The sequence below is a fragment of the Mesitornis unicolor genome, unplaced genomic scaffold (genome assembly GCF_000695765.1).
Source record: "Mesitornis unicolor isolate BGI_N332 unplaced genomic scaffold, ASM69576v1 scaffold1943, whole genome shotgun sequence".
Lineage (NCBI taxonomy): Eukaryota > Metazoa > Chordata > Aves > Mesitornithiformes > Mesitornithidae > Mesitornis > Mesitornis unicolor.
The window spans coordinates 1-26,822 of record NW_010172360.1 but is presented as its reverse complement, the minus strand read 5'-3'; the positions used below and the strand labels follow the sequence as shown (position 1 = coordinate 26,822).

Here is a 26,822-nt window from a genome sequence, read left to right as displayed (position 1 = left end):
TCCGGCTGAGCCCCAGCACTGTCTGCAGAGGCTGGAGCCTGGTTTTCCCATATGGGCTCCCTTCTGGACTTTAAGCAGCCAAATGTGACCGTTCAAGGCTCCACGGTTATCTGGGGTTTTGCCCCCTGTCCCTGCTGAAGGTTGGACTGAAGTGGGAGTTTTCTCTGGCCTCTCAGGTCTTGCAGGGACCCTGAACTGTGCTGAGCCATGGGAGGCAGCGCCAGCTCAAAGGCAGCTAATTCAGCAATCCGTGGTGTAAAAACAAAATAACCAGAGGAGGGTTAGAAGTACAGGCTAGCAAACAGAGCACTGATGGGTTTAGATGCCAAAAACCAACCCTGGGTGTGCCCAAGTGAGTTACAGTCAGAGAAGCTGTGCTCAGGAAGGAGAGCTAACTATTTGAGTGCCAAAATCGGCATGGCAGGAGGAGAAGGGAGAATGCTGCATGGACGGGTTGCTCTCCTAAATAACACATGATTTATTTCCATGATTTGCATCAGATTTGATCCAAAAGCCTTTGCTGCTTGTAAAGAGGCTAATAGACAAATAAAATGGAGAAGTACAGGACCTGTGAACAGTCCCACCCCTTCCCAAACCCTCAGGGCAGCAAAGCAAATGGACAGATCTCCTTGTCAGGTGACTCCAGTTTGGATTTGTAAAATTTGGAAGAGGCGAAGGCCTGTGTTTATAAGGTGCTGTTCCCATTTCAGATAAGGAATAAATCAGCTTTTTTTAATTAATGCTGGTTTGTGCCTTGTGATTGCAGAAGATAATCTCTGGATCCTTCATAGTACCAGACATGTGAACCATACAGGCAGTTGTTACGGAGGTAGCTCAGGGGAAGTCAAAACCTTGGAGATCGTTTTGGTGTGTGATGTTCTCATTGACTTTCAGGCGAATACAAGGCTCCATCAAGGATGAAAAGAAGAAGAAGTTTGTGACAGGTGAATGGTTTTCAGAAGTGAAGGCAAAACGGTTTCAGGAAGACCTAGAGGGTCCGGACCTACTTCGGGCATCAATTAGAAGGAGAAAGGGCAAACTGGAAAGTAAGTATATTAATGAGCATCTTAAGAAAACCAATGGATGGACCAGAAAAAAGTGGTCAAGTATGGAGGTCTCCCCTGTCGGGGACCAGCCTGCGTGGTGTGATAAGGGGATTCTCAGCTAAGCTTTCAGTACTAGAAAAAAATATCAAATTATCAAAATCAAGGCCCAAAGAAAAAATTAACAGTGTGACAGAGGACCAGGGGAAAAAGCTGCTAGGTGCAGTAAATGCCTTTTCCCCACTTAAGCTTGTTTCTTCCAAAAGATCTGTCAGAGGTCACTGGTATCGTTCCTTGTCATAGAATCAAAAGGGGAAGGGTTTGATGTAGGGCAATTTCTGGCATGAATCTGAAATGTGTGGGTCAAACACCTCTCACCACCGCAGTTCCTAGAGTGATCTGACAAAAACAGCCAGCTGCTCTCACAGGCTTCCAGTGTGATGGGATCAGTCACAGCTCTGCAAGGGAGGAGGAGGTGCCTCTCTTCTCTTGGCAATTACTTGCCCACTTGAGAGAGTCCATGCCTAGTTTTTCACATGGGAATAATTCCAAGGCACAGTGCAGTTTTCAAAGTAAAAAGGGCCTTGGGGCCAAGTCTGAATGGTACCCATGCTGCTGTGCCATAGCAAGGGTATGTGTGGGACCATGTGCTAATTTGAAGCAGATGTATTGCTTCTTGTTTGACATGCAGATGAACTCTCATGATGGTTTGTAAAACAGATCAAATCAGATTTATCGGCTCAGGGCAGAGAAGAGACCAACCCGATGTGAAATGAGCAGGACTGTGCTTTGAGTCCAAATGTAACCAGCCTGGAGCTGGCACTTTGTGCTGAACATTCGTGCAAAGCAGAACTGGGGATGATTCACATCCAGTCCTCAACATGAAGACAGGCCAACTGACTCCTCAGCAGGACTGTGGGACAGCAGGACTGTGGGACTGCAGCCCAGTCTCACACAACCTCCTTGCTTATTTGTCAGGGTGGGGAATCGCACATTCTCAGACATGGCTGGTGAGTTACTGGCTGCTGCACTGGGAAAGCCATGGCTCTGATACACAGCTCTAAGCGAAGTCTACAATGGTCCCTAATGTAAAGACCCTAATGTAAGGACCCTATAGCTGGGCTCTGTTGTTTTGCAATAAGGGCTTCTCACAGATAGAGGGTTATCTTCCCTCTGTCCAAAATTCAAATGTCATCTCCACCAGCTCAGTTCGGCCCTCTCGCCTGGGCCCAGCTCCCCATTTCTGCTGCGGAGTAGGAGCAATATAGATCACCCATTTGTTTGATGGGCCTCATTGGCCAGGATATCTCTGTAACATTAATTGTCTGGGTTTAGTATACCCCTCTAAGCTCCACATTATTTAGACACATTCTCAAAGTCTGGGAATTCACTAACCAAGATTCTCACTGATTTTTGCTTTTCACTTCTCCCTGACAGCTCTCAGCATAGATTCACTGGAGCCTCTGATGCAGAACTGGCCTGTCATATTTCATGTGAAGTTGCTTTTATCCTTGATATTAAGCATTCATGATGTCATTAAATTTACTCTTTTATTGTCCCTCCAGAATGCTAAAACATATAAAACCAGAGTTGATTGGCCATTCTGCAGAGCGTGTGCTTTGCTCTTTGAGTATGTACATTTGTGCTTGCACCCTCTTTGTATGAAGAGACAGATGCTTCAGCAGCCCCTGTGCTGGAGCGCAGGTCAGACAAATGCTCTGTTATGCACAGCCCAGCTCGTAGCCAGCACTGGATTGGATTCAACTGCCTGTTGCCTTGCCAGAGGCATCAGCACCCTCAGCTTGCAGTCCATTTCAGGAAAGCAAAATTTGAAGTACTGTTGGGTTTAGATTTAACTTTTATTGCTAATATGCATATATGAGATGTGGTCTCAGATAATAATCTAAAATAATCTCGTTGTTAAACTAACAGTAATATGCAAGTTATGTCTTTGCATGTGTATTACTTGATTAATGCTGTTTTAAGAAGGAAGAAGCCAATGTTACTAAAGTACTATAGTAACTGTGTTTAGATTTAGCCTTCTATTTCTTTTTCAACTTTTTTTCTTCCGTTTCTTTATCTTTTTCTATTCTCAGACTTATTTTGGTAAAGCACAAGTATAATGTGACTTTATTCCTTCCTCTTACTTTTCCCTCTGCAACTTTAAAGCACTGATTGAGGATAAGATTCTGCAGCTAATATTTTCACCTCGCTGTTTCCTATTGCGCTCAGCTCCTGCAGTGGTTACTGCATGGATTGGCTCCCTTCACGTGTGAGGACAGGCACTTCTCTCACTGACTTGTCAGCAGGAGCGTTGCACTGGTGAGAGCAGCACTTGGCCCATTGGGCAACAAGGTTGAAGCCCCTTTACAAAGGGTTTGGGTTTACATGCAGTTCATGTTGTATCTGCAGTAGATAAGGGCCTCTGCTTGCCACCAGCACCTTTTTTTCTTCTCTTGGAAAGATCAGAGTCACGCACCCTCTGTCAGCTCTCAAGGTGATGAAGGGGTGTGTGTTCATTTAGCCAAATCAATGTAACACGTTCATGACTCCAGGGCTGTTAATCCTGATTTAAGTTTTTGACTGTGTCAGGGGGTGAAATGAGAATATTCCTGCATGGAAGAGCCCTGCTGGCATTCCCTTTGCATGGTGAATGGGCTGAGGAGGGGGGGAAATTTGTGCCTGCACAGGAAAATGCCCAGTGACCTTTTCTGGAGGAGGGTTTTAACCTTCAGAAGGGAGGGTTACGTGGATCCCTAAGGGTCTTCACAGTTGGTACTGATTAGAATAGAAAACACTAGTAGTTGGCAGTAATATAAAGCTATAAAATAGATAGATAACCTATATTTAAACTATGGCTGCAGAGTAGCACAGATGGGTGAATTTGGTGGTACCTTCTCCTTGAGCTTGTGTGCAGTGGATGAGAGCTAAAAATCATCTAGGAGACACCATTTGATCTGCCCGCCGAGGCAAGTCAGCCCTGATGGCACAGTTAGCTGTGCTTTCCCCACGCATTGAATGTCTTCATTTTAGGAATTTCATAGGAAATGAGCAAAGCAGCTGAAGTGTTCAAGCAGGAGTGACTGTATACATATGTATATAAATATATGTATGGACAAGTTAAACTGGTCAGGCTACTACTAATTTCTGTTGGAGTTTGCTTCTTATTCTGCCTCATCCTAAAGTCAGCAAGGGCATTTTTCTTGTCTTGATGGATCATAATGTACTAATAACCTATTTGTTTGTGGTTATAGAACCCAGGTATAGCTGTGTCAGCAGCTGAGCCATTTTGAAGGGCACTGATTTGGATGGGAGGAAGCAAACACCTCCCGCTGCCTCTGCCAGCCGGGAGGAGGGAGCTCTGTCTGAGGGGGAAGTGTCAGTGAAAAGCAAATATGATGCAGTGCTTTTGGAAGTGGAAGTGAGGTAAACAATGAAGGCAGCCGTTGGTTCTCAAGGTCTTTTCAGCCATGACAGGCAGAGGGAAAATGCGGGAGCTCTGTGTTTGATTCCTCTGCTTCCAGAACAGTTACCTCTGGCTTCTCCCTCCATTGGGTCTGAGACAGAAGAGGAGGACGTGGCTCAGTGCATAAAGAAACGCTTCTCAGCGTGCCTTCCCATGCCTGCATGTGGCATGGCCTGTGTGTGCCACCAGCAATGCCACAGCTTGTCTCTCCCGACACAATGTTCACCGTGCTTTTTGCACATCAGTGTTTACATGGACAAAACACAGTCCCCCTCTCAGAAACATGCTCCCTAAAACCGGCTCGTCCTTACACAGCCAGGCTCCTGTTCTTCAGCGGGAGCAACTCCCTGACTGCCCACTGCTGCAGAAACCACGGGGCCACCCGGCTGCCATCTCATGTGGGTCCTAATGCAGGCAGCCCTGAGCAATGCTTGCCATGATCCCCTGCACCACAGGGTGAGGTGCTGCATGGGGAGGAAGAGTTGGGACTGCAGCATTTTTCTCCATGAGGCTGCACAGGCAAGGGGGAATGAAGCTCCATCGTGGGATATCCCTGTCACCTGTGGGCTGATTGTGCTGATGCTGGATGGCACCACACAGGCAGCACCAGCGTGATGTTGGTACCACAGCCTGTCCATTGGACTGATCTGCTCTTCGGCTTAATGTGGTTTTCTAATCAGATAACAAGTGAGGCTATATTCTTTAATGTCACATCTGAATCCTTTGAGCCTCTGATTCTATTGTCTTTTGTAATGAAATATATCCTAAAGAGATTTGGCTGTTTTTATAACAGGTAAATTTACTCTTTAAAATAGACCTAGGTGCATGCAAATAAGTACCAGACTAGTTTTTCATTGCTGTTTGAGACTTTAATCCTTTTGGGTTTGCAGTAGCAAGAAAGCCTGTTTGCCACCAAAATGTCTAATGTAACTTTATACTGTGGCAGGCTGCTCTAAAGGTTTTAATCTTCTATTGTTTTTTCTTTAAGGTCCTTGAGAGCTCAGAAGACACAGCTGAGCCTTGTGCCAGTAAAAATAACAGGGATCTCCTCATTAACTGTATTGGCCTCCTCCTTTGTTTGCCGAGATCGGATGACTTTAAGTCAAAACAGGAAATGGCTGAATTTAAATCCTGGAACGGATTAACTTTATTGACAGACACAGCAGTGTCCTGCGAAGGTTTCCAGTGATACGACACCTCCTGGCAGTTCTCTTTGGCCTCTTGGACCCATGGGTCTAGAGGTTCCCTTTGCTGCATGGGGAGCGTGGGTGCCACTGCCCCCATCAGTGCGGAGAGCAGGCAGAGCCCCCATCAGCCACCTCCTCTTAAATCCCCAGGGTTTGTCCTGGTGGGACTCATTTAACAAGTCTTTTCTTTCTCCAAACAGTGACCATTACGGGTTTAAATAAATGTAATTTCTAAGTTCTCTCTGTTATATTACAGATGAGGCCAATGAGCACATCTGCATGGGTCTGGAAAGCAAAGCTGCCCCAAGATCTGCCTTCTCTGAGCACACTCCTGGCACAGGAGAGAAGAGGTAACCACCGCTGCTAGTGCAATGCTCTGACTGCTGCTCTTACTTCTAATGAAAATTGAATGCTACCCATTAAATCCTGGTCTTTAACTGAGTTTCCAAGACTTTATAAATAATAGGTTATATAGGATATTTATAAAATCTTTTTTCCAGGAATTGTCAGAATATCAATCGTCCCTTAATAACTAAGTGCTAATGGGCTTATCCCAGACAGGTCTTTTCCTGCATGATTTGATAACGGGTTGGTAAAATGGAAGCTGTCTCTAATGTCAGGATATTCTGATTAGTTTTTCAAAGTAATTATGGTTTTATTTGTTTAATTTTTGTCATGGAGCAACACTAACAAAATGAACAGTTTGAGGAAACTGCTCATTTCCTGCTGGTGCTGGTCCTCTGTGCCCAGTGCTCAGCATGCTCCATCAAGGCTGGGTAGGATTTCACGTTGTGCTGACTGACCTGAAACACCCTCTAAAAGCGCTCTGACAAGCAAATCAGTGACCTCACTCAATATTTGTGGACTGTGGAGAAGCCATTAAAATAGTCACATATTCATTTGTTGTGGCTCCCATCTCGTTGGCATTTTTGTCAGCAGAACGAGGAATCATACTTCACGGGTGGCAGTCGCTCCAGTTAAATATTAAATACGGCCCTTGACATTTCCAAACGTAACTGGTCACTGGGTGCTGCTTAATGAAGGATCATTAGAATGGCAACGAAGCTGGTTGAAGGGCCTGGAGAACAAGTCACATGAGAAGCAGCTGAGGGAACTGGGATTGTTTAGTCTGGAGAAGAAGAGGCTGAGGGGAGACCTTATTGCTCTCTACCACTGCCTGAAAGGAGTGTAGCGAGGTGGGAGTCAGTGGGAGAACAAGCAATAAGATGAGAGGAAATGGCCTCAAGTTGCACCAGGGAATGTTTAGATTGGATATTAGGAAAAATTTCTTTAGTGAAAGAGTGGTCAAGCATTGGAACAGGCTGCCCAGGGAAGTGGTGGAGTCACCATCCCTGGAGGTGGTCAAAAAAATGTGCAGGTGTGGCACTTCAGGACATGGTTTAGTGGGCATGGTGGTGTTGGGTTGACGGTTGGACTCAATGATCTGAGAGGTCTTTTCCAACCATTTATTTGCAAGGCAGTTAGTAATTAACTTCTATTCCAAGCATGAAGATTTATGTCCTGTACTACAGTTTTGCCCTAATGGTTGTTGTCATAATAATTTCTGTAGTTTCTAAATCCTCCTTCAATCTGGTTATGCCTTTGGCCTAACCTGGAAGGTGTGGCCTGGTCCTTCCTAAGCCATTGCATGGAAATGCATCTCCCTCTTGCATGGCTCTCGGGCTCTTCTGGCACTGCTGCTTCCTGTGTTTTTCCCTATGGTTTTCTCCCAGAAGGGGGAAGTCTGAATAAGCCCAGAAGTTGACACCATTTTTTTTATTGAGCAAGTTCTGTACTGGCTGCAGTGGGAGACTTGTCTTTACTCCAAATTCAGGCCATTTAACATGTTCTCCAGTCCTTCCAAACAGTAACAGAGAAAATAAATGAAGGCACCAGCTCTGGGCAGCCTTATATTAGACTGGGTCAGTAGGTAAAAGTGGCAGAGTAGCTGAGCAGAACTGAGCCAATGGTAATGACTGCCTGATCTTCCTACCAGGCACATTGCTACCACTGATCTCCTTGCTCAGGCTTTCTTCCTGTCCCACAGATCCAGCACACCTGCTCTTGACACCACAGAGGAGTGTAAAATCTTGCCGAAACCGAAGCCAAGACTTCCTGTCCTACTCTCTGCATCACACAAGGTAGTATAGTCACAGCCTCTGCACTTCATTTTGTTATTCCTTGGACCTTCACACAATCTCTGCCTACTGGCAGGGGCTCCACAGACTGCAAGTTCTGGTGTCTGTGCTCAAATAAAATACATTTTTCCAGTCTTTCCAGTTTGTATACTCTGATAAGTTTGTTTTTCATTCAGAGTTCCAGTATACAGGATGTCTCTTCCTCAGAGAGCGACACGGGAACAAGTCCATTTGTGGCTGCAACAAACAGCTTGCTTTTGTCTAGAAAAGGTAAGGTTTTTGTTGCGTGAGCCATTGGCAGTTTTATTATTCACCATTAAACACCAAGAGACGGGATGCTTCTTTGTGTGTATACAAATGAGCAACAAAGAGTATTTCTTACCTTGGCATATAAGAATGGTCTGCCAACGCTCATATGAATTATGCCCAAGGCAGCAGGGACAAAGAAAAAAAAAATTGAATTATTAAAACTTCTGCTTGCTCTCAGTACATTTTAAATTGAGTGCTTAGCTCACAAGTCCTTTACCCACAGATCCAAGTTACTGTCTCTTTCCTGCCTTGAATTTATAGTGTATTTTTGGTACATAGCAAATGGCCAGTAGGAAGGTGTCAAACTGAAAGCAAAGCTGCAAACAAATCCCCAACTCACAGCAACGCTTTAGAACTCAGTGGATTTTTTCTGTGTCCTGTTACAGAGAGAAGGGCTGGGGTTTTCAGGGCTTTTTTCAGATGGAAAGGGGCTTGCTAGAGTCTCAAAATGGGTAAGAATTAGGATCATATTGATGGTTTCTGGAAACTCCTCCTGGCTTTCCTTTGAGAAGCTGCAGCCCAGAACTTCCAGGGAAATACAGTGTGATGTGATGGGACAGGCTGTGAGCATTTGTTGTTGTTGTAGGTCATGGAGTATCTCCATTGCTCCCCGAGGATGCTGTGCCTCAGCCCAGCAGTGCAGCTGGAGGAGAAGCTGGTGATGGGGCCACTGGCACCACAGTGGCACCAAAAACTCCACCAGAAGAAACTTGTGCTCCCAGCAAGATACCAGTTAAGAGGAAACCAAGCAGAACTTTCCCCAGATCCGAGCAGTTTGCGAATCACGTGGGGCAGGTTGAGAACAGCCTTGCAAAGAGAGGGCTGCTGGCAAGCCCCAAGCCACTGCCCACAGAGGGGGAAAGCAGCCAGGCTGTGAAGCAAGGTGTGAACTATACGATCTCATCAATGAGTAACAAAGAGGAGGATATCGGCGTCGATCGTGAACACTTCAAGAACTTGAAGGACTTCTGGGAGAAGGGAGCAGACTCTGTGACGGGAAGCGTGCTGGAGGACCCGAGCTGGGTGGAGGCAGACTGTAGGCAGTTCAAGCTATGCCGCTCGCTCTCTGTGCAGTCTGGGCAAGGCCAGAACAGCGAAGAAAAACCTGGCGTCTTCCCCAGAACAAGATCCCCCTACAAAAGGACAATAACCTTGTCTTCTAGTGAGGAAGAACCGAGCTATGTAGCCCCTGCAAGGAAGGGCTCGGTTTCTGTCGTTCCTAGGTCCACATACGCCAAGAGCAAAGGCGGCCTGATCACAAGAAATAACTCACTGAGTGAAAGCAGTGGGAAGCCACCAGTGCCAGAGGAAGAGAAGGCAGCACAGTGCTGCTCCAAGAAATCCAGATTGCCTGTGCGAGCGCCTTCCGTCAAAAGCAAGTCGCCTACCAAAGAAGCGTCTGGCAGCACGTTTGAGCCAGAGATGCCTACAGACGACTTTATCGTGGCAGAAGAGCTCAAGCACGTAGCAAATTCCCTGGCGAGCAGGGTGCAGATACTGATAGAGCCTGTGCTTACAGATGGTGAAAACGATGACGAGAAAGAAGAAAGATCTGATTTGAGCACTCGTGACAACGTGGAAATTAATGGAGAGCTACCTGAGGAGAAAATGTATGAGTCTTCAGACAAGCCAACACCCAGTGAACCAGCAGGAGAGGGAGAAGCCATTCAGGGAATGGACTCAGCTGTATACTCAGGTACTGAGGGCTGTAAACACACCCTGTGAAATCCTAATGGAGAGTCATCCCTATGCCTGTTTTCTTCCTTAGCCTTTCTGTGTTTTGCACATTTTCTTCATTTGTCCATTTATCCTGTATTGCAATTTGTGCAGAGTTGGCGTCTGTGGAATGTGTTTAGCAAACCGCTCTGAAAACAAATCTTGTGTAGTACAGTGCGAGCGTAAGAGGAGCAGTGCCATGTTCCCTTCCCTTCCTCCCCCCTACCAGCCCTCCTGCCTTACCTGCCAGCCCCTCAGCTTGGGACAGCCTTCCATTTCTTTAGTGCTACCTACAGCAGGTCACGGGAACTTACTTTATTTCACTCACTGAGAAGACTGTACTTTCTTCAAATGTGGAGGAATTCTTTGTGGTGGTAAAGAGAACTCTGACACAAATTGAAGAAATAAAATGTGAAGCAAAGTGTTTAATAAATGCTTTGTCTGTTAGGCTACCTTGATATAGCTGCTGGCTCTCAGTGCTAAAATGACATTTTGGGTCTTTTGGGAATGCACAAATGAATTTGGTTATTAAACTGCAACCAGAGTGGATTGAACAAGGAGTCTGATCTTTTTGGGTTTGATACCATGTTCTCAGCCATGATGGTGTCAATAGTATCACCACTTTTTCAGTCTCTCTCTAGGTTTGACAGGCTTTTGTAGTGACTGTTAATATGAGCAAAAGTGATTGTTAATTGCAATTCATTTTAAATGTGGGCTCTGATTGCCCACACCTCTGCTCTCTGCCAAGCAAAGACCTAGGAAGAGAGAGCTTCTTACCTACTTTTTCCAAATTTCCTGTCCTCAGGTACCTGGGTAAGACCTGTTTGAGAGGATTTTCCACAGACTCATCTGATTCTGATTTTTAACTGTGTCATTTCTTGGCTTATTTCCTACCTCGTGTTACACTTCAATGAAAATCCTGAGTTGCATTTCAGTTAAACATAAACTTTTCCTTTCTGTACCAGATCATTCTTATATTTCTCAGGTTTTTTGTCTTATTATTACATTCATTTCAGGCTGATATTAGCAGATGGCTGTGTTGCACTGGAAGCTCTTTGGAAATGCTGGTCTGGTTTAGTGACTGGGTTAATCCAGTGTCTATGTTTCTCATCATAGTGTGAAGAGTTATTCACAGGGAAAGACATTAAAGTGCACTGATGGTTTGAAAGCAGCCCTATGTAATGTAACTGCAATGTGCTCTAAGCAGAGTGAACAAGCCAGGAGCGAGACACACACACACACACACACACACACACACACACACATACACACACACACACGTGGTTGCTGACACACTGCCCGTTTGTGCTTATTTATTTACTGTGTTGATTTGACTTTTCATGTATTCCAGAGGAAGATGGGAATCAGTCTCCCGCCGCTCAGGCATTGGCCCGAGCAAATAGCATTAATCTTGCCAAGAGCATGGTGAACATTTACACAACCACAGAGAGTGAGTAGCAACTTTCTTTCTCCTTTTTGGGTTCCTTTCCCCGAAGGTAATATATTATGCCCAAGTTCTACATCCCTGCTGCTTCTGTGCATGTACCAGGCAAGGAAAATGACATATTGTTTTATCAACAGATTAGAGAGCTTATAGTGCCTGAAATTAAATTCAGAGCCAGGAAATTGCAGCTAGATTGATAGTATGTTACTCAGTGTCTTCAGCAAAAAGCACAGGGGTTTCAAAAAGCTGGCAAGAAGCTCGCACCCATCTCTCCTCTTCCTCCACTGAGTTCTGTGGGGGCTGCATGGCGGATTAATCAGAGGTGCCAGACCTCGTGTCCAGCGTGCGAGTCGTGCTGCGGTCTCCTGTCACACACTTACTGGGCTTGCAGTGCCCAGCCTGGACCTCTCACCTCACCCAGAGCAGACCCCCTTTGCTGCACTGATCTCCCCAGCTACCAGCTGGGACGTGGTTTATGGTGGCGCTTTCTCCCTGAGAAACCAAAAAAAGCTAAGGAGAAGGCAACCAGGAAAGCAGCAGCAAAGCTGAAGAAGCCCATGGCCAAGAAACTTGTCTACACCACCAAGAAGCCCAAGAAAGCTGCAGCCAAGGAAAGGGGCCTGAAGGAAGGCAGCAGCAGCCTCTGTGGCCAAGAAAGCCAATAAAAGTCCCCCAAAATTGAAAACTGGCAGGCCCAAGAGGACAGCTAAGAGCTTGCCTAAAAGCAAAGTGGCAAGGCCAAGACTGTCAGGACTGAGGTGAGAAGGCTGGGAAAGCAATGCCTGAGGAAGGGTAATGCCACTTAGAGGAAATGATCAAGCCCATTTAAGTAAGCCCAGCCCCTGGTTATGAGAGGGAGGATGGGGCTGTGTCAAGGGCAGCCTGCGGGTGGGATGCGCTGCATCGCCCCATGACTGTGCCCAGCCTGTCTGGTAACCTCGTGCCAAGTGCGTGTGACAATATCACACAGCACAGGGGCTGGAAGCTTCAGGTCCCACGTGCATTGCCACTGAGTAGTGACATGGTCTACATACAGACAAACAAGACTTTAACCTTCCCCTGTTAAAGCTTATTTAGAACTACAAATTTCATCCTCAGAAACCCTCCTCTACAGAGTTACTTGTCTGGAGTCTAACAAGTAGTCTGTGGAGAGGGCTAGATTTAATGCTTTGCTCATGTTTAGAAATGAAAACAGTAAATACCAGATGAATGGTAAATCATATAAAAGGTGAATCAGTTAAAAGGGAAATGCCAAAGAAGCTCCTGGGCATTGTGAGCACTGAAGAATGTATCATTGTGGCTAACATGCTAAACAAGTGTGTATGTGTGCATGCATGTTTATGCACATATATCTTCTAAACACAAGTTCTTCTGAGATAGAGGTACTCGTCTGCAAAGAAGTTATTGAGAAAATATAAAGATAGAACAAATAGGTTTTATTTAGACATTTAAGCAGCCCAGTAACCATCTTTCTAAGTTGATATGAAGCTTTCTGACTTTTTTCTTTTACATATCAGGTTATTGTCCACCTCTTTGTCTAGCAGAGTACTTGAGAGGTGTATGCGGTGGTGGAATTGTAGGTATAAATATTTTACACCTCTTTTGCACAGGGCAATGTGCTATGAGACAAAAACGTGAGCATGTTTCATTTCTATGACAAGGAGGCAGATCTGCATGGTTTTAGTGTAAATTAAATCTACACAGAGAAAATTATGCAAACGATACACATCTTTAGGCTAATAAGTGGATTAAATTAGCCCCTAGAGGGAGTTTGCACACACTGAATGAAAACACATTGAAAATAGCTTTAGGATCTTAGCTAGCAGTTTTTGTCTTGGGGAGTGTCAGATTCAGTGGCAGAGGACAGAGATGGGGCAAGTGGGTGGGTGCGCTGGTGCCTCCCACAAGCTTCTCCTCCTTCCTTGTGCCCTTAGAGAAAAATGTGACTTTCTTATATTTTCCTGAGACAAGATACCTTGACGCCTTTTTTTGTTTGTACTTACAGCGTACAATAAACCTCATTTGATACCCCATCAGTTTCTCGAACCTGAAAGAATCAAAGACCTGAGCAGATCCTCTCCTCTCCTGTTGTCTGAGGTAGGCTAGGCACCACAAATGGCTGGAATAATGTTCACAGCATCCCCTGAATGGCAGCTGGTTCATGTTTCTCCTGAATGCCAACAGCACTTGCTTTAGAGCGTGTCTTGGTTATGTCATAAATAAATGAGAAAAGTCTTAAGAAAAAAGCTCCAATAACCTGGACCAGCCCTTCTGTCGTGGAGGAGTTTTAGTGTTTTCTTCTGTCTCAAAGCACGCTATTCTGTGCCCTTCCTAAGAGCCCAGGCGGTTGCATGCAGCTCTGTTTGGAGGCAGTTAATGATGACGTTCGCTGCCGGTCGGAGGCAATGCCTCTGGAGAGACTCCCTGCGCTCTCCTCCGCGCTCCTAACCCGATCGCTGCTTAATGGGACTCTGCTGAACTATCGGTTTTCCTCTGTAGTGTTGCAAAGTGCTCGTACGACAGAGCTTAAAGATGCTTGTTATTTTCTGAGCAGACTGAATCAGACACAGCTTCGGAAATCAGCTTCCAGTTTAACAAGCACAAAAAGACGCCTAGCACTGGCAGCCACTCATCTGACATGGCATCTGTCTCCTCGGTAGGTATTTAACGCGTACATCTCGCTAGATAGGGTTTCTTAGGCGGCTGCAGTGACACTGCATTTAGGCTGATACAGATGATGTGGCCTCCGGAGTATTCTGTTGGTTTCTGCATGGTACACTATCAAATGACTGGTGATGGTTAATTACTTGCATTAAGGGAGTGTCTCCAGGTACCATCTCAAATTAGAGACCCACTGGGTCATTGTTAGACAAATTCACAGTAAGTGATGGCGCCTGCTCTGAAGTGTGGATGCTCTGAAGCCTGGCAGCATGCAGGAGAGAGGGGGGGCCTTTCTCTAGGTGGGGAAATGAGGCACACAGCTGTTAAGTGACACGTTTGTGGTCCAGCTCTGAGAGAGCTGGCACTGCAGACAGGTGCCCTCTCAGAGCTCATCCTTCACTTTATCATCGAATTTGAGGGACCTCAGCAGCAGGGACAGCAAAAGCGTGAGCTTCAACTTCTAAGAAAAGCTGAAAAGAGCTGAGTGTGTTTAGTTGAGCATTTTAAAAAGATTCCTTAGAGGCAATGGGGAGAGGGGTGCTGCTTAGAAATGCTTGAATTTGCGGTATTACTGTTAGAAGTATCTCCAAGTTGTATATGTGAGATTTAAAGTATATATGTGAAGCAAAGCTGATAGAGAGAGATCATGAATGTAGATAAATATGTTAATAAACCCTTGAGCTTTAAAGCATGAGTCCTTTTCCTAGTCTGGAGAGGCTGGGAGCCGTAAATGAGCCTTTTGTGTCCCAGTCACACAGCCGTTCTTGAAGATCTTGCCCAGGGTTCTCTGCTGGGGTGCGTGTCCTGATGGGATGGTAAATGCAACTCCGAGGACTGAGAGATGTTTAGTGGATTCTTGTGGGTTATGACAAAATTAAATTCAGAACCAAGGGAAGCAGGGGGAGAGAGAGAAGAATTGGGTTATTTATTAGGAAAGTTTTTTTGATAAATGTTCATGACTGTACCACAGGGAAGCGCCAAGAGGGTTAATTATTTCCTTTGTAAATGGCATTAGCTTTTATTTTATCCCATCAGGAATCATGACTGATTGGTGCAATAGAAAATTCCCTCATCTTTCTGGAGCTTTGGTTTTCTTCTGCTTCATCACTTTCTACTGGTGAAAGACAAAACCTTGAAAAAGAACTCCCAGGGCCTATGGGCAAGTGCAGTTTGTTCTGGGAAAGCAAGTGGCTCTTGGGTGCCTAACTCTTGATTTATACCTGTAGAAACATCATTTTGCTGTGCCTTTGTGGTAGGTAGATGTACACAGGCTGTCTCTGGTGGGACAGTGGCTCTTCAGGACAGGAGATACATCTGTTTCTGTTCTGTACTGCTCCATGCACATTGTGAGCAAGCAACAGGATAGTAAAGTTTACCCTGTATTTCTAGTCTGATATGGTTCTTGCTGGCCTATTTTAAAAATTGATTGACAAAATTGCATGACAATATCTACCAGATATTGTTCATGTATGGATAGTTCAAGTTATCTCAGTGTATTTCTTTCTTAGTGATGAGACTGGGTCAGGATAGAAGCCGATTGTACTGAAAGAATAGGGAAAGGGAAGAGAGTCGTGTACCTCCCTCAGTAATATTTGACTCCATTTCCCAATGTTTTAGGATTTAGTGGTGAAAAAGTCTTCTGCATTTACTTAGATTAGTGCTTCTAAGTCCTGGTATAGGAGAGCACATCCTTGTGAGATCCTTATTTGGGTTTCCCAGCCCTCGCTTGTTTGAGCACAGTTACAGGGATGCACCAGTGCTGTGTCAAGGACACAATACTACACAAGGGCAGAAATTGCAGATAATTTCTCTGGGAATGCACTTTTCAGACTATCACCTTTGTCCAGACACCAGGTCAGGAGGGTGCCTGTTTCATTGGCACTGACCTTGCTCTTCCACCTGGCAGGTGAGTGGCAGTGTGCTCAGTGTCTACAGCGGCGATTTTGGGAGTGTGGATGCCCAGGGTACCGTGGAGTTTGCTCTAGACTACGACGAGAAGAACCGGGAGTTTCAGGTTCACGTGTCCCAGTGCAAAGACTTGGCTGTCGTGGATGAGAAGAAAGGCAGATCTGACCCGTGAGTGACGCTGTGGTGCCTTGTGACTTCTACACTGCTGAATACTGTGGTTTGGAGGATTCTTTTTCTTACATTTTCTCTTTTTAAATGTCATGATTTCTTCCTTCCTTCAGACTTCTGGTGCGTACTCACTGCTGGGACTTTCCTAGCTGATGGTTCTGGAGCCATTTGCATCAGTAAATATGTTGCCACAGACTTAAATTTGAACAGATTGAGAAAGCTTTGATCACTACAAAGAGTTCCTGTTATCACTGGAATATGTTCTCTCTGTGTCCATGTGAAGCTTGATCTCCCCATGCTGAATGCACTTTGGTAATAACTCTGGTGATGCAGACACATGCTTACATGAAAGGAAGTGCTGTTAGGGCACAATGGTAGTTGTAGAGAGGTTAGTAATCTCTAGTCTGAATGATGATGAACCCTGATTTGAACCCTGAGAGACTTAAAGATATTCCTCCTCTCTGATTTCACCCCAATTTTGAATTCACAGAGATATTATAGCTATGAGCATTTCAGAAAATGGATATATGGCCTTGCAGGCTCCCATATTGCCTAGACAGCTGCCTGTTCTGAATGTTGGTGGCATCCACCCATCTCCAGTGAGATTTATAACTTCACATGTAAACCAAGTTAATATCCTAGCAGGTCTCTTAATTAGTTTTGCCTTCAAAGGGTCAACTCCAGGTCTTTTTTTCCCATGTCATCATTCACAAGCGTTGCTCACTTATTAGAGCTTGGTGATACAGAACAATATCCAGCTGGTGTTTGTTTTCTTTTCCAGGTATGTTAAAACTTATCTGCTCCCAGACAAAGCCAGAATGGGTAAGAGGAAAACTTCAGTGAAGAAGAGGACAGTGAATCCCATTTACAATGAGGTGTTACGGGTAAGAACAAATATATGTTCTGAAAATCTGTGTTGTGGCAGGCACCTGTATCAGATCAGGTCTGGAAAGATTCTGCCTTCTTGGCAAGGTTTCTTTGCCTGCCTGCCACCAACGCTGCACTTCTCTTCCCTTGGGTTTGTGAGGGCAGAGATGCTAAATGTTTCTCTGCACCCATCTGTGTGGCACCCAAGATTTCTCTGTCAAACCCGCATGGTGCTCTTTAGGTGAGATAGGGACCTGCAGCCTGAGCTGTCTTCAGCCAGAGCAAGGGGTGTTCTTCTTCCCTTCCCTGAAGTGCCGTCATGGGGCATGGGGCTTGTAGGAAAGGTCTTCATTATGTGATCTTACTCATCAAAGCCTAGAGGATTATTTAAGAATGCCTGGGCCTGTGTTAATAACTCTTGAAAGCAAGTTTTGCCCTGTGATGAATGGAGCGCTAGGTTTCCCTGTGCTCAGCAGAATAGCTTTCTCAGAGTAGTAGTATTGCTGCAGGACAGAGATGTTCAGAGCGGGGCCAGTCCATTAGTGCATGTGGGGAGTGGGTTTGAGGGTCTCAGTCAGAGCTTATTCGAGTTTTTGAGTAGTTTATTTTTGATTGTGAAAGAAACAGAAGAAAAATTTGAACAACCTGACTTCTCTTTCTTCCTCTAGTACAAAATAGAGAAAATGGTATTACTGATCCAAAAATTAAACCTCTCTGTTTGGCACAATGACCCACTGGGACGTAACAGCTTCTTGGGAGAGATCGAAATAGACTTGGCCAGCTGGGACTGGAGCAACAGGAAACTCAACTGGTACCCACTGAAGCCTCGAGTAAGTGCATCTCAGCTGCCATCCCACCTCCTAGCCCAACCCCGAAGCCTTTAGGAGTGGCAAAAGTCCTTCCTGACTCCTCTGAGGTCTTTGGGTGGTGTGGCAGAGCAAAACAGCCTGAATTGTACCTGGAGAAGTGCAGTAAAACACCGACAAGCCCTGGACATATTGGTGCAGTATTCAGTGCTCTGAACACAGGCCTTCTCAGGTCTTATTTGGTGCCTGCTCTGTAGGGACACTTTCATAACTGTGATCTGACACTAATCAACAGAAACTCTGACATGACTTTGCCTGTCTCTCTACTCACATAAAGACCATCCCTTAAAAACAGACAGCAGAGTACTGGGTGATGCAGTTGAACATGCCTTGAGAGGTAAATATTCAGGTGCCACGTTTGATAAAGCGTGTACAGCTTCCTGCATGCTTCTGGGCTCAGAGGTCTGATTTGAGATATCTTTTCAGAAGATAAAGGACATTTGTCTTTCAGAACTAAGATGCTTCATTATGTCCAATTGCACACGTCTGGAAAGGCAGCCTTGCTCTGAATCCTCAGGCTTTTGGTTCTGAGGGACTGAGTTTGAGAACAAAGCCACAAAGAAAGGAGTTGCCCTGAGAATGGCTTGCCCTTGTCATGCAAAATCAGAGTTTGTCCATTTGTGGCCCTACACTGAACTTAAAAGCTGTTTGTCTTGCTATGTTTACATGATCCCTCATTTAGTCAATCAGATCTCTTTCTGTTTCAGAGCCTTTCTGCTGTTAATGGTGTGGATCATCGAGGAGTGATGAATTTGTCTATTAAGTATGTCCCTCCAGGAAGCCTAGGTAAAGTGTGTTTCATGCGTTAAGAAGTATTGCCCATATGCAGGCTTGCAATTTGCAATGCCTCATCTGTTTAAGGGCTGGTTAGGGCAATCTCATTAGAGCAAGATCTTAGAGATGAGCACAAGGGCACAACCAGCAGTGCTTGATAGCACTATCTGCAGCCTACCTGTGATTTTCACTTCTAGATTTATTGGGAAAGTGTTGGGGAGAGAGGATGGGCTCAACAACCTCAAACTCAGCTGTTATGAGCACTGTGGGCACTGTAGGGTGCTGTCATGTGGTAGCAGCAACACACAGCCCCTCTTATTGTGGGCACACAGAATCACACAGAACGTTAGGGATTGGAAGGGACCTCCAAAGCTCATCCAGTCCAATCCCCCTGCCGGAGCAGGAACACCCAGATGAGGTTACACAGGAAGGCGTCCAGGCGGGTTTTGAATGTCTGCAGAGAAGGAGACTCCACAACCTCTCTGGGCAGCCTGGGCCAGGGCTCTGTCACCCTCACTGAGAAGAAGTTTCTTCTCCAATTTCAGTGGAACCTCCTGTGTTCCAGTTTGTGTCCGTTACCCCTTGTCCTATCATTGTTTGTCACCGAGAAGAGCCTGGCTCCATCCTCGTGACACTCACCCTTTATATGTTTATAAACATGAATGAGGTCTCCCCTCAGTCTCCTCTTCTGCAAACTAAAGAGCCCCAGCTCCCTCAGCTGCTCCTCATAAGGGAGATGCTCCACTCCCTTGATCATCTTTGTAGCCCTACGCTGGACTCTCTCCAGCAGTTCCTGTCCTTCTTGAACTGAGGGGCCCAGAACTGGACACAATATTCCAGATGCGGTCAAGCACAAGATACGGGCAGGCACAAGGTTGGGTTTGCCCAGCAGCTCCTTCTCCTTTCCTGTTTCGAAGCAGCACCAGCACACAGTGTCAGGAGCGCTCTGCAGCCTGCAAGCCTGACAAGGCTGGTGGTAGCACTGTGGCACCCAGGCAGAGGGGTGCAAGAGCTTGTGAGGGAGTGAGTACGCAGAGAAGTCATGTTGCTGCTCCCTCAGGTCCCTGGGGAGGAAGCCTGTCATTTTGCTAGCTATTGTAAGGATGGGTGTGATGGTTTTTCTCTTCTCTTAAATGGCAGGTCCCAAGAATCCTCCCTCGGGCGAAGTTCACATTTGGGTCAAAGACATCAAGGACCTGCTGCAGTTGCGTCCTTCTGGAGTTGACTCCTTTGTGAAATGGTAAGTGCACGAGCGGGGTCTTGGCTTTGATCCTGGGTCTGTGCCTCCACAAAGCGATGTGTTTCCTTCTCTTTTCTCAGGCTCACCTAGCTGTGCCTCCATATTGTAAAGCCTTTGTGTTGCTCTGGGCTCTGTAGGAAAGAATTGTCCTTGTTTATTCACTTGTGACCAAATTAGGAAAATCCTTACTGTGATAAAGCTCTTGGATAATCACCGTCTGTGACTCACTCAGGGACTTGCCTCAGTAATAGCTAAGTAAGAGGAATACGTGGGCCCTGCACCTTGGCCCAGTGTGTTCACATGAAGCTGTGAATTTTGCCTTGATATGGGCTTGCATGGAAAGTTTGGGGATTTGTTAGGGACTTGCCAGAACTGACATACAGACAGTTGGATCCTGTTTTCATCTCTATAATTTAGTATCTGCATGTTCTCTGCAGCCTGCAACATCAGTTCTGCCTGTTTTGTGGGAGAAGGGGCTGCAAATATGCCAGAAAATCGAACATCTTTTAAGGGAATTTTAGGATTTTTTTCAGTGCTTTGAAGTGCTCACCATGTTTTTTGTATATTCTGAATCTTTACAGAGTCCTCCTGCAGAAAGGTTTGCTGCGCAGTAAGCCTGCTTGATCATTTTGAAATGCCCTCTGTGTTATGAAAAATGTCATGAAAACTTATGAAAATAGAAATATGTGAAAGTAATGTCCATTTTAATGTGAAGTGTCAGTTTGCAAAGAAAAAAATAAAAATAAAAAAGCCCAAAGCAGGAAATTTTAAGCAAGTACACTCCTTTCTGAAAATGTTTGCGTTTAAAAAGGATTTTCTTGGCAAAAAAAAGTTTCATCCAGGAATTATGATCTTTGGGGTCCCTTTGAACCCAAACCATTCTATGATTCTATGAAATCTACAGAGATTTCTTATGTTGAGACCTAATTCCTCCTTCCTTCAGAACTGAGACTTATTTAGACCAAGGAACTCTGTGGGAACAATTCAAATCTCAGGTGATATTCAATACTACATGCTGTATTTTTTCTCCTTTCAAAGCTATGTGCTTCCAGACACCAGTAAGAAGAGTTACCAAAAGACCCGAGTCATAAAAAGAGACACAAACCCTGTTTTCAATCACACGATTGTATATGATGGCTTTCATACAGAGGATCTAAAGGATGCTTGTGTTGAACTGACTGTGTGGGATCATGAAAAACTTACCAACCATTTCCTTGGAGGAATCAGGCTGGGCCTCGGGACAGGTAAGTGATTTCCTTTACAGCAAATGAACACTGTTACCATATTGCTGAGCCACAAGATATAATGGGAAGTTGCAGAGCATTTTCCTGCTGGGGAGAAACCAGGGGTGGAGAGTCTTAGCAACTGGTGAGAGTCCTGGTACTTCCACTGTGCCTGGGATGGAGGGGGCCCTGGTGCCATGATAGCAACCCTCTATTTCCACATTTTCTGTCAACATCAATGTCTGGCAAAACTTAGGAGTCTCATTGAGTCCAACAGAGACCTGCTGTTACAAGAAAACAGACTGAGTTACAAATCGACGTTATATTGCTGCTCCTTACAGAGAAGAGCGCTCAAAGATGAACACAACTTGAATGCCATGTGGGACAGCACCACCTGGTGACTCTGTCCATATCGCCTCCTCCCTTGAAATGCTTTAGTAGCAGGAATAACAAATATTTGAAAAACAAGGTGAACTATCCTAGTTGATCTGGTAGTCAGTCAACTCACTCTCAGTTTTGAGAGTACATCAGCTGGAATTAAATCATAAATTGGAAAAGCTGGAGTTGCCTGGGTGCAGACTAAGGTGTTATTGTTGGGTTTTTGTTTTATTTAGACAATGTAGTGCTGAAAAACCTCAGCAGAGGAGCCACTGGGAGACAGTCACTTTCTGTGAGAGTTGATGGCATGAGGTTCCAGTCAGAGAAGGACTTAGACCTGTGCTTGGCTGGAAGCATTTTACTTCAGTGGGGCTACTCGTCCTTGAAGTTAGGAAAATTCCAATAGTTTTAAGCCAAAGTTGTAAAGAACAGATGGGACCATGTCCCGTTGTCCAGCTGAGTATCGTGGAGGTTTGTCCTTCTCTGAATGTCCTATCCTAGCTTTCAGTGTACTCCATCAAATGGCTTTGATAGATAGCATGTTCTTCTTTGTGTTTTTATAAGTGGGATATCTAAGGTTTTCTAAACTATTGTTAAGCAAGAGGGCTCTCTGAGTGAGGAAAGAGATTTCAGAATGTTGCGATAAAGGATAACTGTTCCTGGAGGGTATCAGGAAAAGGCTCGTAGTAGCTGGAAGGTCTGCCTTGCCTGATGTGCCTGCGTATATTGGATTTGCTTGTGTGCTCTCTGTTTTCAGTCCCCGACATGTCACTGGGAGGGTTGTGAACTATTCAGTGGGAAGTGGCAACAAGAATAAGCTCATATCACCCCAAGATAAGCTGTGATCCAAATTGGGACCTTTATCTCATTGACAAGTAGTTGGCACGTGGAAATTTAGTTGAATAATCAACTGGGAGTTATCGTACACGCTTTTCTGCTATCATGTTTGATTCCTGTATAAATGAAGTGTAGAGCAAGAGAATTTTGTCGAGTAACCCACCCTGTCCACAAGAAAATCTTTTAAGGGGAAAAACAAACCTTTTAGACCTTCTTTACCTTCTGAAAGATGCAGGAAGGGCTTGAGCCCAGTAATACTTTACGTTACATTTAGGGTTCTTGGTTTTTGTGGCTTTTACATTGACTTCATTATGAACTCTGGTGTAAATGGAGGTCATTAGCAGAAGATCAGGATGTATTTAGTGTGCAGCTTGTTGAGGGGAAGTCAGCACCTTTTCGGTTAAGATACTGCCTGCAACAGTTATATCCCATTGACTACTTTTTGCATGGAGTAGAAACTCTTCGTGTAGCTCCCAACGTTGTAGTTTTCCTGTTCTTCACAGGTTTGAGCTATGGTGTCTCTGTGAACTGGATGGACTCCACGCAAGAGGAGGTGGCCTTTTGGCAGGAGATGATGTCGGCTGCCAATGAATGGATTGAGGGATTGCTGCCGCTGCGCTCTCTGGCTGGGAGGAAAGAACTGAAATAACCTGCGATCCGTGCTGTAGGAAGGCTGAATGCGGTCCTTAGAATGAGGAAACTTCCCGCACTGAGGTGATAAGAGACCATCCACTACCATCCACAGGGCTGGCAAGTGTCAGGTTAATAAGGCAATTGATGGACAGCACTTTGGAGATGTTAAATCACAGAATGTTAAGTACTAATTAATTCCCTGGCAGAGGACTTGGAAGATGCCAAACTGATGCTATACTTGATTTTGACCAAGAAGAAACTTCATTTGCCTTTTTATTTAATCATTTATGTTCTATAGCTTTGAATTCCATTAAGCTCTGGGAGCACTGGCAGAAGGAAAATGAGATAGATATTTTTATTTTTTTACTGCTTCTTGTGCCATATTTTTTTTTCTGTGCAGAGATGTAGTTGTACTAAAGCAGCAGCATGGTATTATTCATATTCCCCTCCAACTGGTACACTTTGTACTTGCTGTAGAATTGCTCCAAGTCACCAGCAGCACAGACTGCGAATGGGAGCTTCGCATTTGTTGCTGGTGATAACGTGTCTCTAATGCGAGGAAAATTTTGATCCAAGGCGAATCTAAAGAAAGAGAGGACTATTTGAAGCAGAAAATGAAGCAACCTGAGGAGGATAATAATGAGGAATTCAAGATACTAATTTCTTTCTGCTTTAATATGAAAGAGAGAAGTGATGATCCTGCAGCTAGGGGGATTCTGCAACAAGGGCCTGATTTCTCAGCTTTCCCACAGGCTTCCTCAGTGACCTCAGGCAAGTCTCTCTGTGAAAGGACAGTTTTGGTGCAATATAAACTAAAGCGCTTGCCCAAATGTAAAATATGATTACATTGCTAATGGGCCTAATCGCACTTTTGGAATGCTTTGTGTGCAGAACATTTCAATGTGAAATAATGATGTAGGAAACAGTCTCACGTTAGCCTGGCACGACGGGTTGGGAAAGAAAGGTCCAAACCACACTGGAATGCCGGAAATGTTGCGAACCAGTTGGAGAGGTAAGTAGGGATTGAAGGAATGCGAAGGGTAGCTGCAAAGCTGCAGTTTTCTGGGGTGCTCTCCTGCCTCTGCATTCCCTGCTGCCCTGGGCTTCCTTTCGCCTGATGCCTGCCAGCAAGTTGTCCGTGGCTGGAATTTCCTGTTTGCCAGTGGCTGGCAAGAACGTTGCATCTTGCACGTTGACCGTGGCAGAGTGGCATTGTGAATGCATTTTGAAATGCGGCTTGGTAATTTGTACTTTGGATGTACATACTGTGATTAAATAGAATGTTTTTCTTTGGTCATCAACTGGTCTCCTTGTACCTATTTTTATCATGCTCTGAGTAACAAAAAAAGCAAGCAAAAGAGGTGTTAAATTCTGTCATGTCAAAATGAACCATTTTTGCCCAAGGGCAAGTGAAATATCATGGAGAAATAATTTTTTGTAGCTATCCTACCCTAGATTTTGGCTCTGTGAATATTTTTATGTTCTTCTTTATGTACTGTTTTTATTTAACTCAAGCTCAGCGTAAATTTTCAGATTAGCAAAGATCATAGAATCATATAATGTGTTGGATTGGAAGGGACCTTTAAAGGTCATCTAGTCCAACCCACTTAAAATAACAAGACTTTTTCATGAAATTATCACATTTGGGAGATAATCAGCCGTTTTCATGGGGAAAAAAATAAAGGAGATGGTTTTGCAATTGGAAAATGTTAATACTTGAAAATGTACTAGTCATAGTACTGAAAGCACTAACAGAGAGTTTGTAGAGCAGCAGCATTAAATAATGACTATCTAGTGAATATCTGCTGTATATAGCATGTCAGCCCAAAGATATTTTGTGTGGACTCCAGCCTGGCCTGTTTTGTTCACCAAGGTTTGGTCATTTATTGCCTTTGTGGGATAAAATAACAACACTGGGCCTAAGATGACAGTTTTAAAATTATTATCTTTACATATTTAGGTGCTGAACATGTGAATATTTATGCATACCTTACCATATAACTTAACTGCCAGGAGGAGGCCTGCCCATGGAAGCAGTGGCTTGTTGCAGCAAAGTCACCCACAGGACTGCTGCCCTCACCCCAAGCTCTCACCTCCCCTGGCCCACAGCGTGCTCTTGGGGAGGGGAATTTCTGCTCTGGCTGCGAATGTGGTTGCTGGGGGCTTCAGCTCAGGCAGGTCCAGGTCTCTTCCGGGTTCAGCTGACTCCTCTCCATCACAAAAACGGAGTCATCCCAACTCTTCCTCCTCCTCCTCACATGCAGTATTAGCACATGTGCTCGTGATGATGTTGCCAAAGCTGCTGTTTGCGTCAATGGAGCTGGAAATGGTTGAGTTGGTGTTTCAGAAAACTAACATCTTTTTCATTGCTGGTTCAAATTAGGGAAGAAAAAGGGGGTCAGTAGGCCAGTTTCATCCCAGTGCAGTTGCTTTTATGGACATTGTGAACAGACTGGTTTTGCATTCAGATTCCATTGAGGACTTTTGTTAATCTTGTGGTGGCTTGTTAATTTAAATTAAGCCCTGATTAACTTAAGAAGCTTTCTTTGGTGTTTAATAGATTATCAGAGTAAAAGATTACGCTACCAAACCACATGCACCTTTGTAACACAGCTGTATCTGAGGCAGTAAAATTTGCCATGCCGTATCTGTTTCACATACTGTGCAGAAAGCACTTTATCAGAAAAAGGTTTAAGGTGCTTCTGTTGTCAGTGTCCTGTGGAGGTGTGGAGCAGTAAGTATAAGGATAATGCCCTGTTTGTATGTGGCTTACGTTGGTGCCATTTGTTGTCTGTGAATGCTCCGTGTAAAAGAGACTCGGGCCCATAGGCCTGTGCTGATAATGTGAGTTGGGTAGCAACTGGTAAAGAAAAAAAAAGAAGGGAAAAACAGACGCAAAGTCGTGTGCCTGTATTCACTGGTTCACGGTGGAATGGGTTAAGCAAAGTTCCACAAGAAGGTAAGACTTCATGCATATCGTAACTGTGTTTTGAGTCCCTCATTTCCCTGAATATGAGCGTGCAGGTACCAGTGCCGCAGCGGGAGCTGACTGCGGTCACTGAGCTGGATACAGAAGTGACCCCAGGGACTGAGCGGTCCTGGGAAATGCTGGGTTACAGCTGGGACCCTCAGGCACTGCCCTCTTAATATACAGTACAAACCTTGGTGTCTGCAGTCGAGCTGGCCAACTGCTTTCCGTGAGTGTTCTGCATCTGAGAGCAAATGTGCTTCCTTTGAGTTTATGCTTTATTTACAGAACTTTTTCTTGGGAATCTTGTAAGCCAAAAAAAGGGACAGAAAGCAAGGATCTAGGAAGTATTTCTGCTCTATCAGACAAATACTGGGTTGGCCAAAAAGTAATTGGGTATTTTTTTAATAGATGGATAGACATGTCTTGAAATGTAACTTAACTTCATTTTAAACCACAAATTCATTCTGTAACTTGGGAGCTGACAGTTGAAGCTTGTTTTAGAAAAGGAAAGGGCATGGCTTTGTTAACAATTATTTATTTAATTGAAAGGGACTTTTTTGTCATATTTTGCTGTATTACTTCTGAAAAGGTAAGAACGCTGTGCAAGCTCCTAAAAAGTGATGTGATGTGTATGGTGAAGATGCCTTAAAACTATGGCAGTGTCAGAATTGGTTTGCGAAATTTCAGTTCAGAGATTTTGATGTTAAAGATGCACCACACTCAGCAAGGCCAATTGAAATTGAAAACAATAAAATAAAGGCATTGATTGAATCCAGTCGGCATTTAACGACACAAGAGGCTGATAATCTTAAGATGTCAAAATTGAGCATTGAAAACCATTTAAAACAACTTGGATAGGTTAGGAAGCTCGATATTTGGGTACCACATGAGCTCAAAGAAATACATCTCACTGAGCACGTGGACATCTGTGATTCTCTCTTGAAATATGAGGAAAATGATCAATTTTTGAAACGTGTGATAACAGGAGATGAC

The 26,822-nt window shown here is 44.7% G+C and overlaps 1 protein-coding gene across 1 annotated transcript in view; it reads left to right on the top strand.

Annotated features, from left to right (window-relative positions):
* Positions 1–22,874, top strand: part of LOC104537440 (synaptotagmin-like protein 2) — a 24,457-nt gene extending 1,583 nt beyond the window's left edge. The window contains exons 2-16 of the mRNA XM_010180336.1: positions 895–1,046; positions 5,953–6,046; positions 7,744–7,837; positions 8,011–8,104; positions 8,730–9,839; positions 11,211–11,309; positions 13,309–13,400; positions 13,858–13,959; positions 15,871–16,040; positions 16,822–16,924; positions 17,576–17,737; positions 18,481–18,559; positions 19,688–19,787; positions 20,826–21,031; positions 22,729–22,874. Of these exons, the coding sequence (XP_010178638.1) occupies positions 895–1,046; positions 5,953–6,046; positions 7,744–7,837; positions 8,011–8,104; positions 8,730–9,839; positions 11,211–11,309; positions 13,309–13,400; positions 13,858–13,959; positions 15,871–16,040; positions 16,822–16,924; positions 17,576–17,737; positions 18,481–18,559; positions 19,688–19,787; positions 20,826–21,031; positions 22,729–22,874 (2,803 nt within the window). The remainder of the gene's footprint in view (positions 1–894; positions 1,047–5,952; positions 6,047–7,743; positions 7,838–8,010; positions 8,105–8,729; positions 9,840–11,210; positions 11,310–13,308; positions 13,401–13,857; positions 13,960–15,870; positions 16,041–16,821; positions 16,925–17,575; positions 17,738–18,480; positions 18,560–19,687; positions 19,788–20,825; positions 21,032–22,728) is intronic.
* Positions 22,875–26,822: the final 3,948 nt, after the last annotated feature.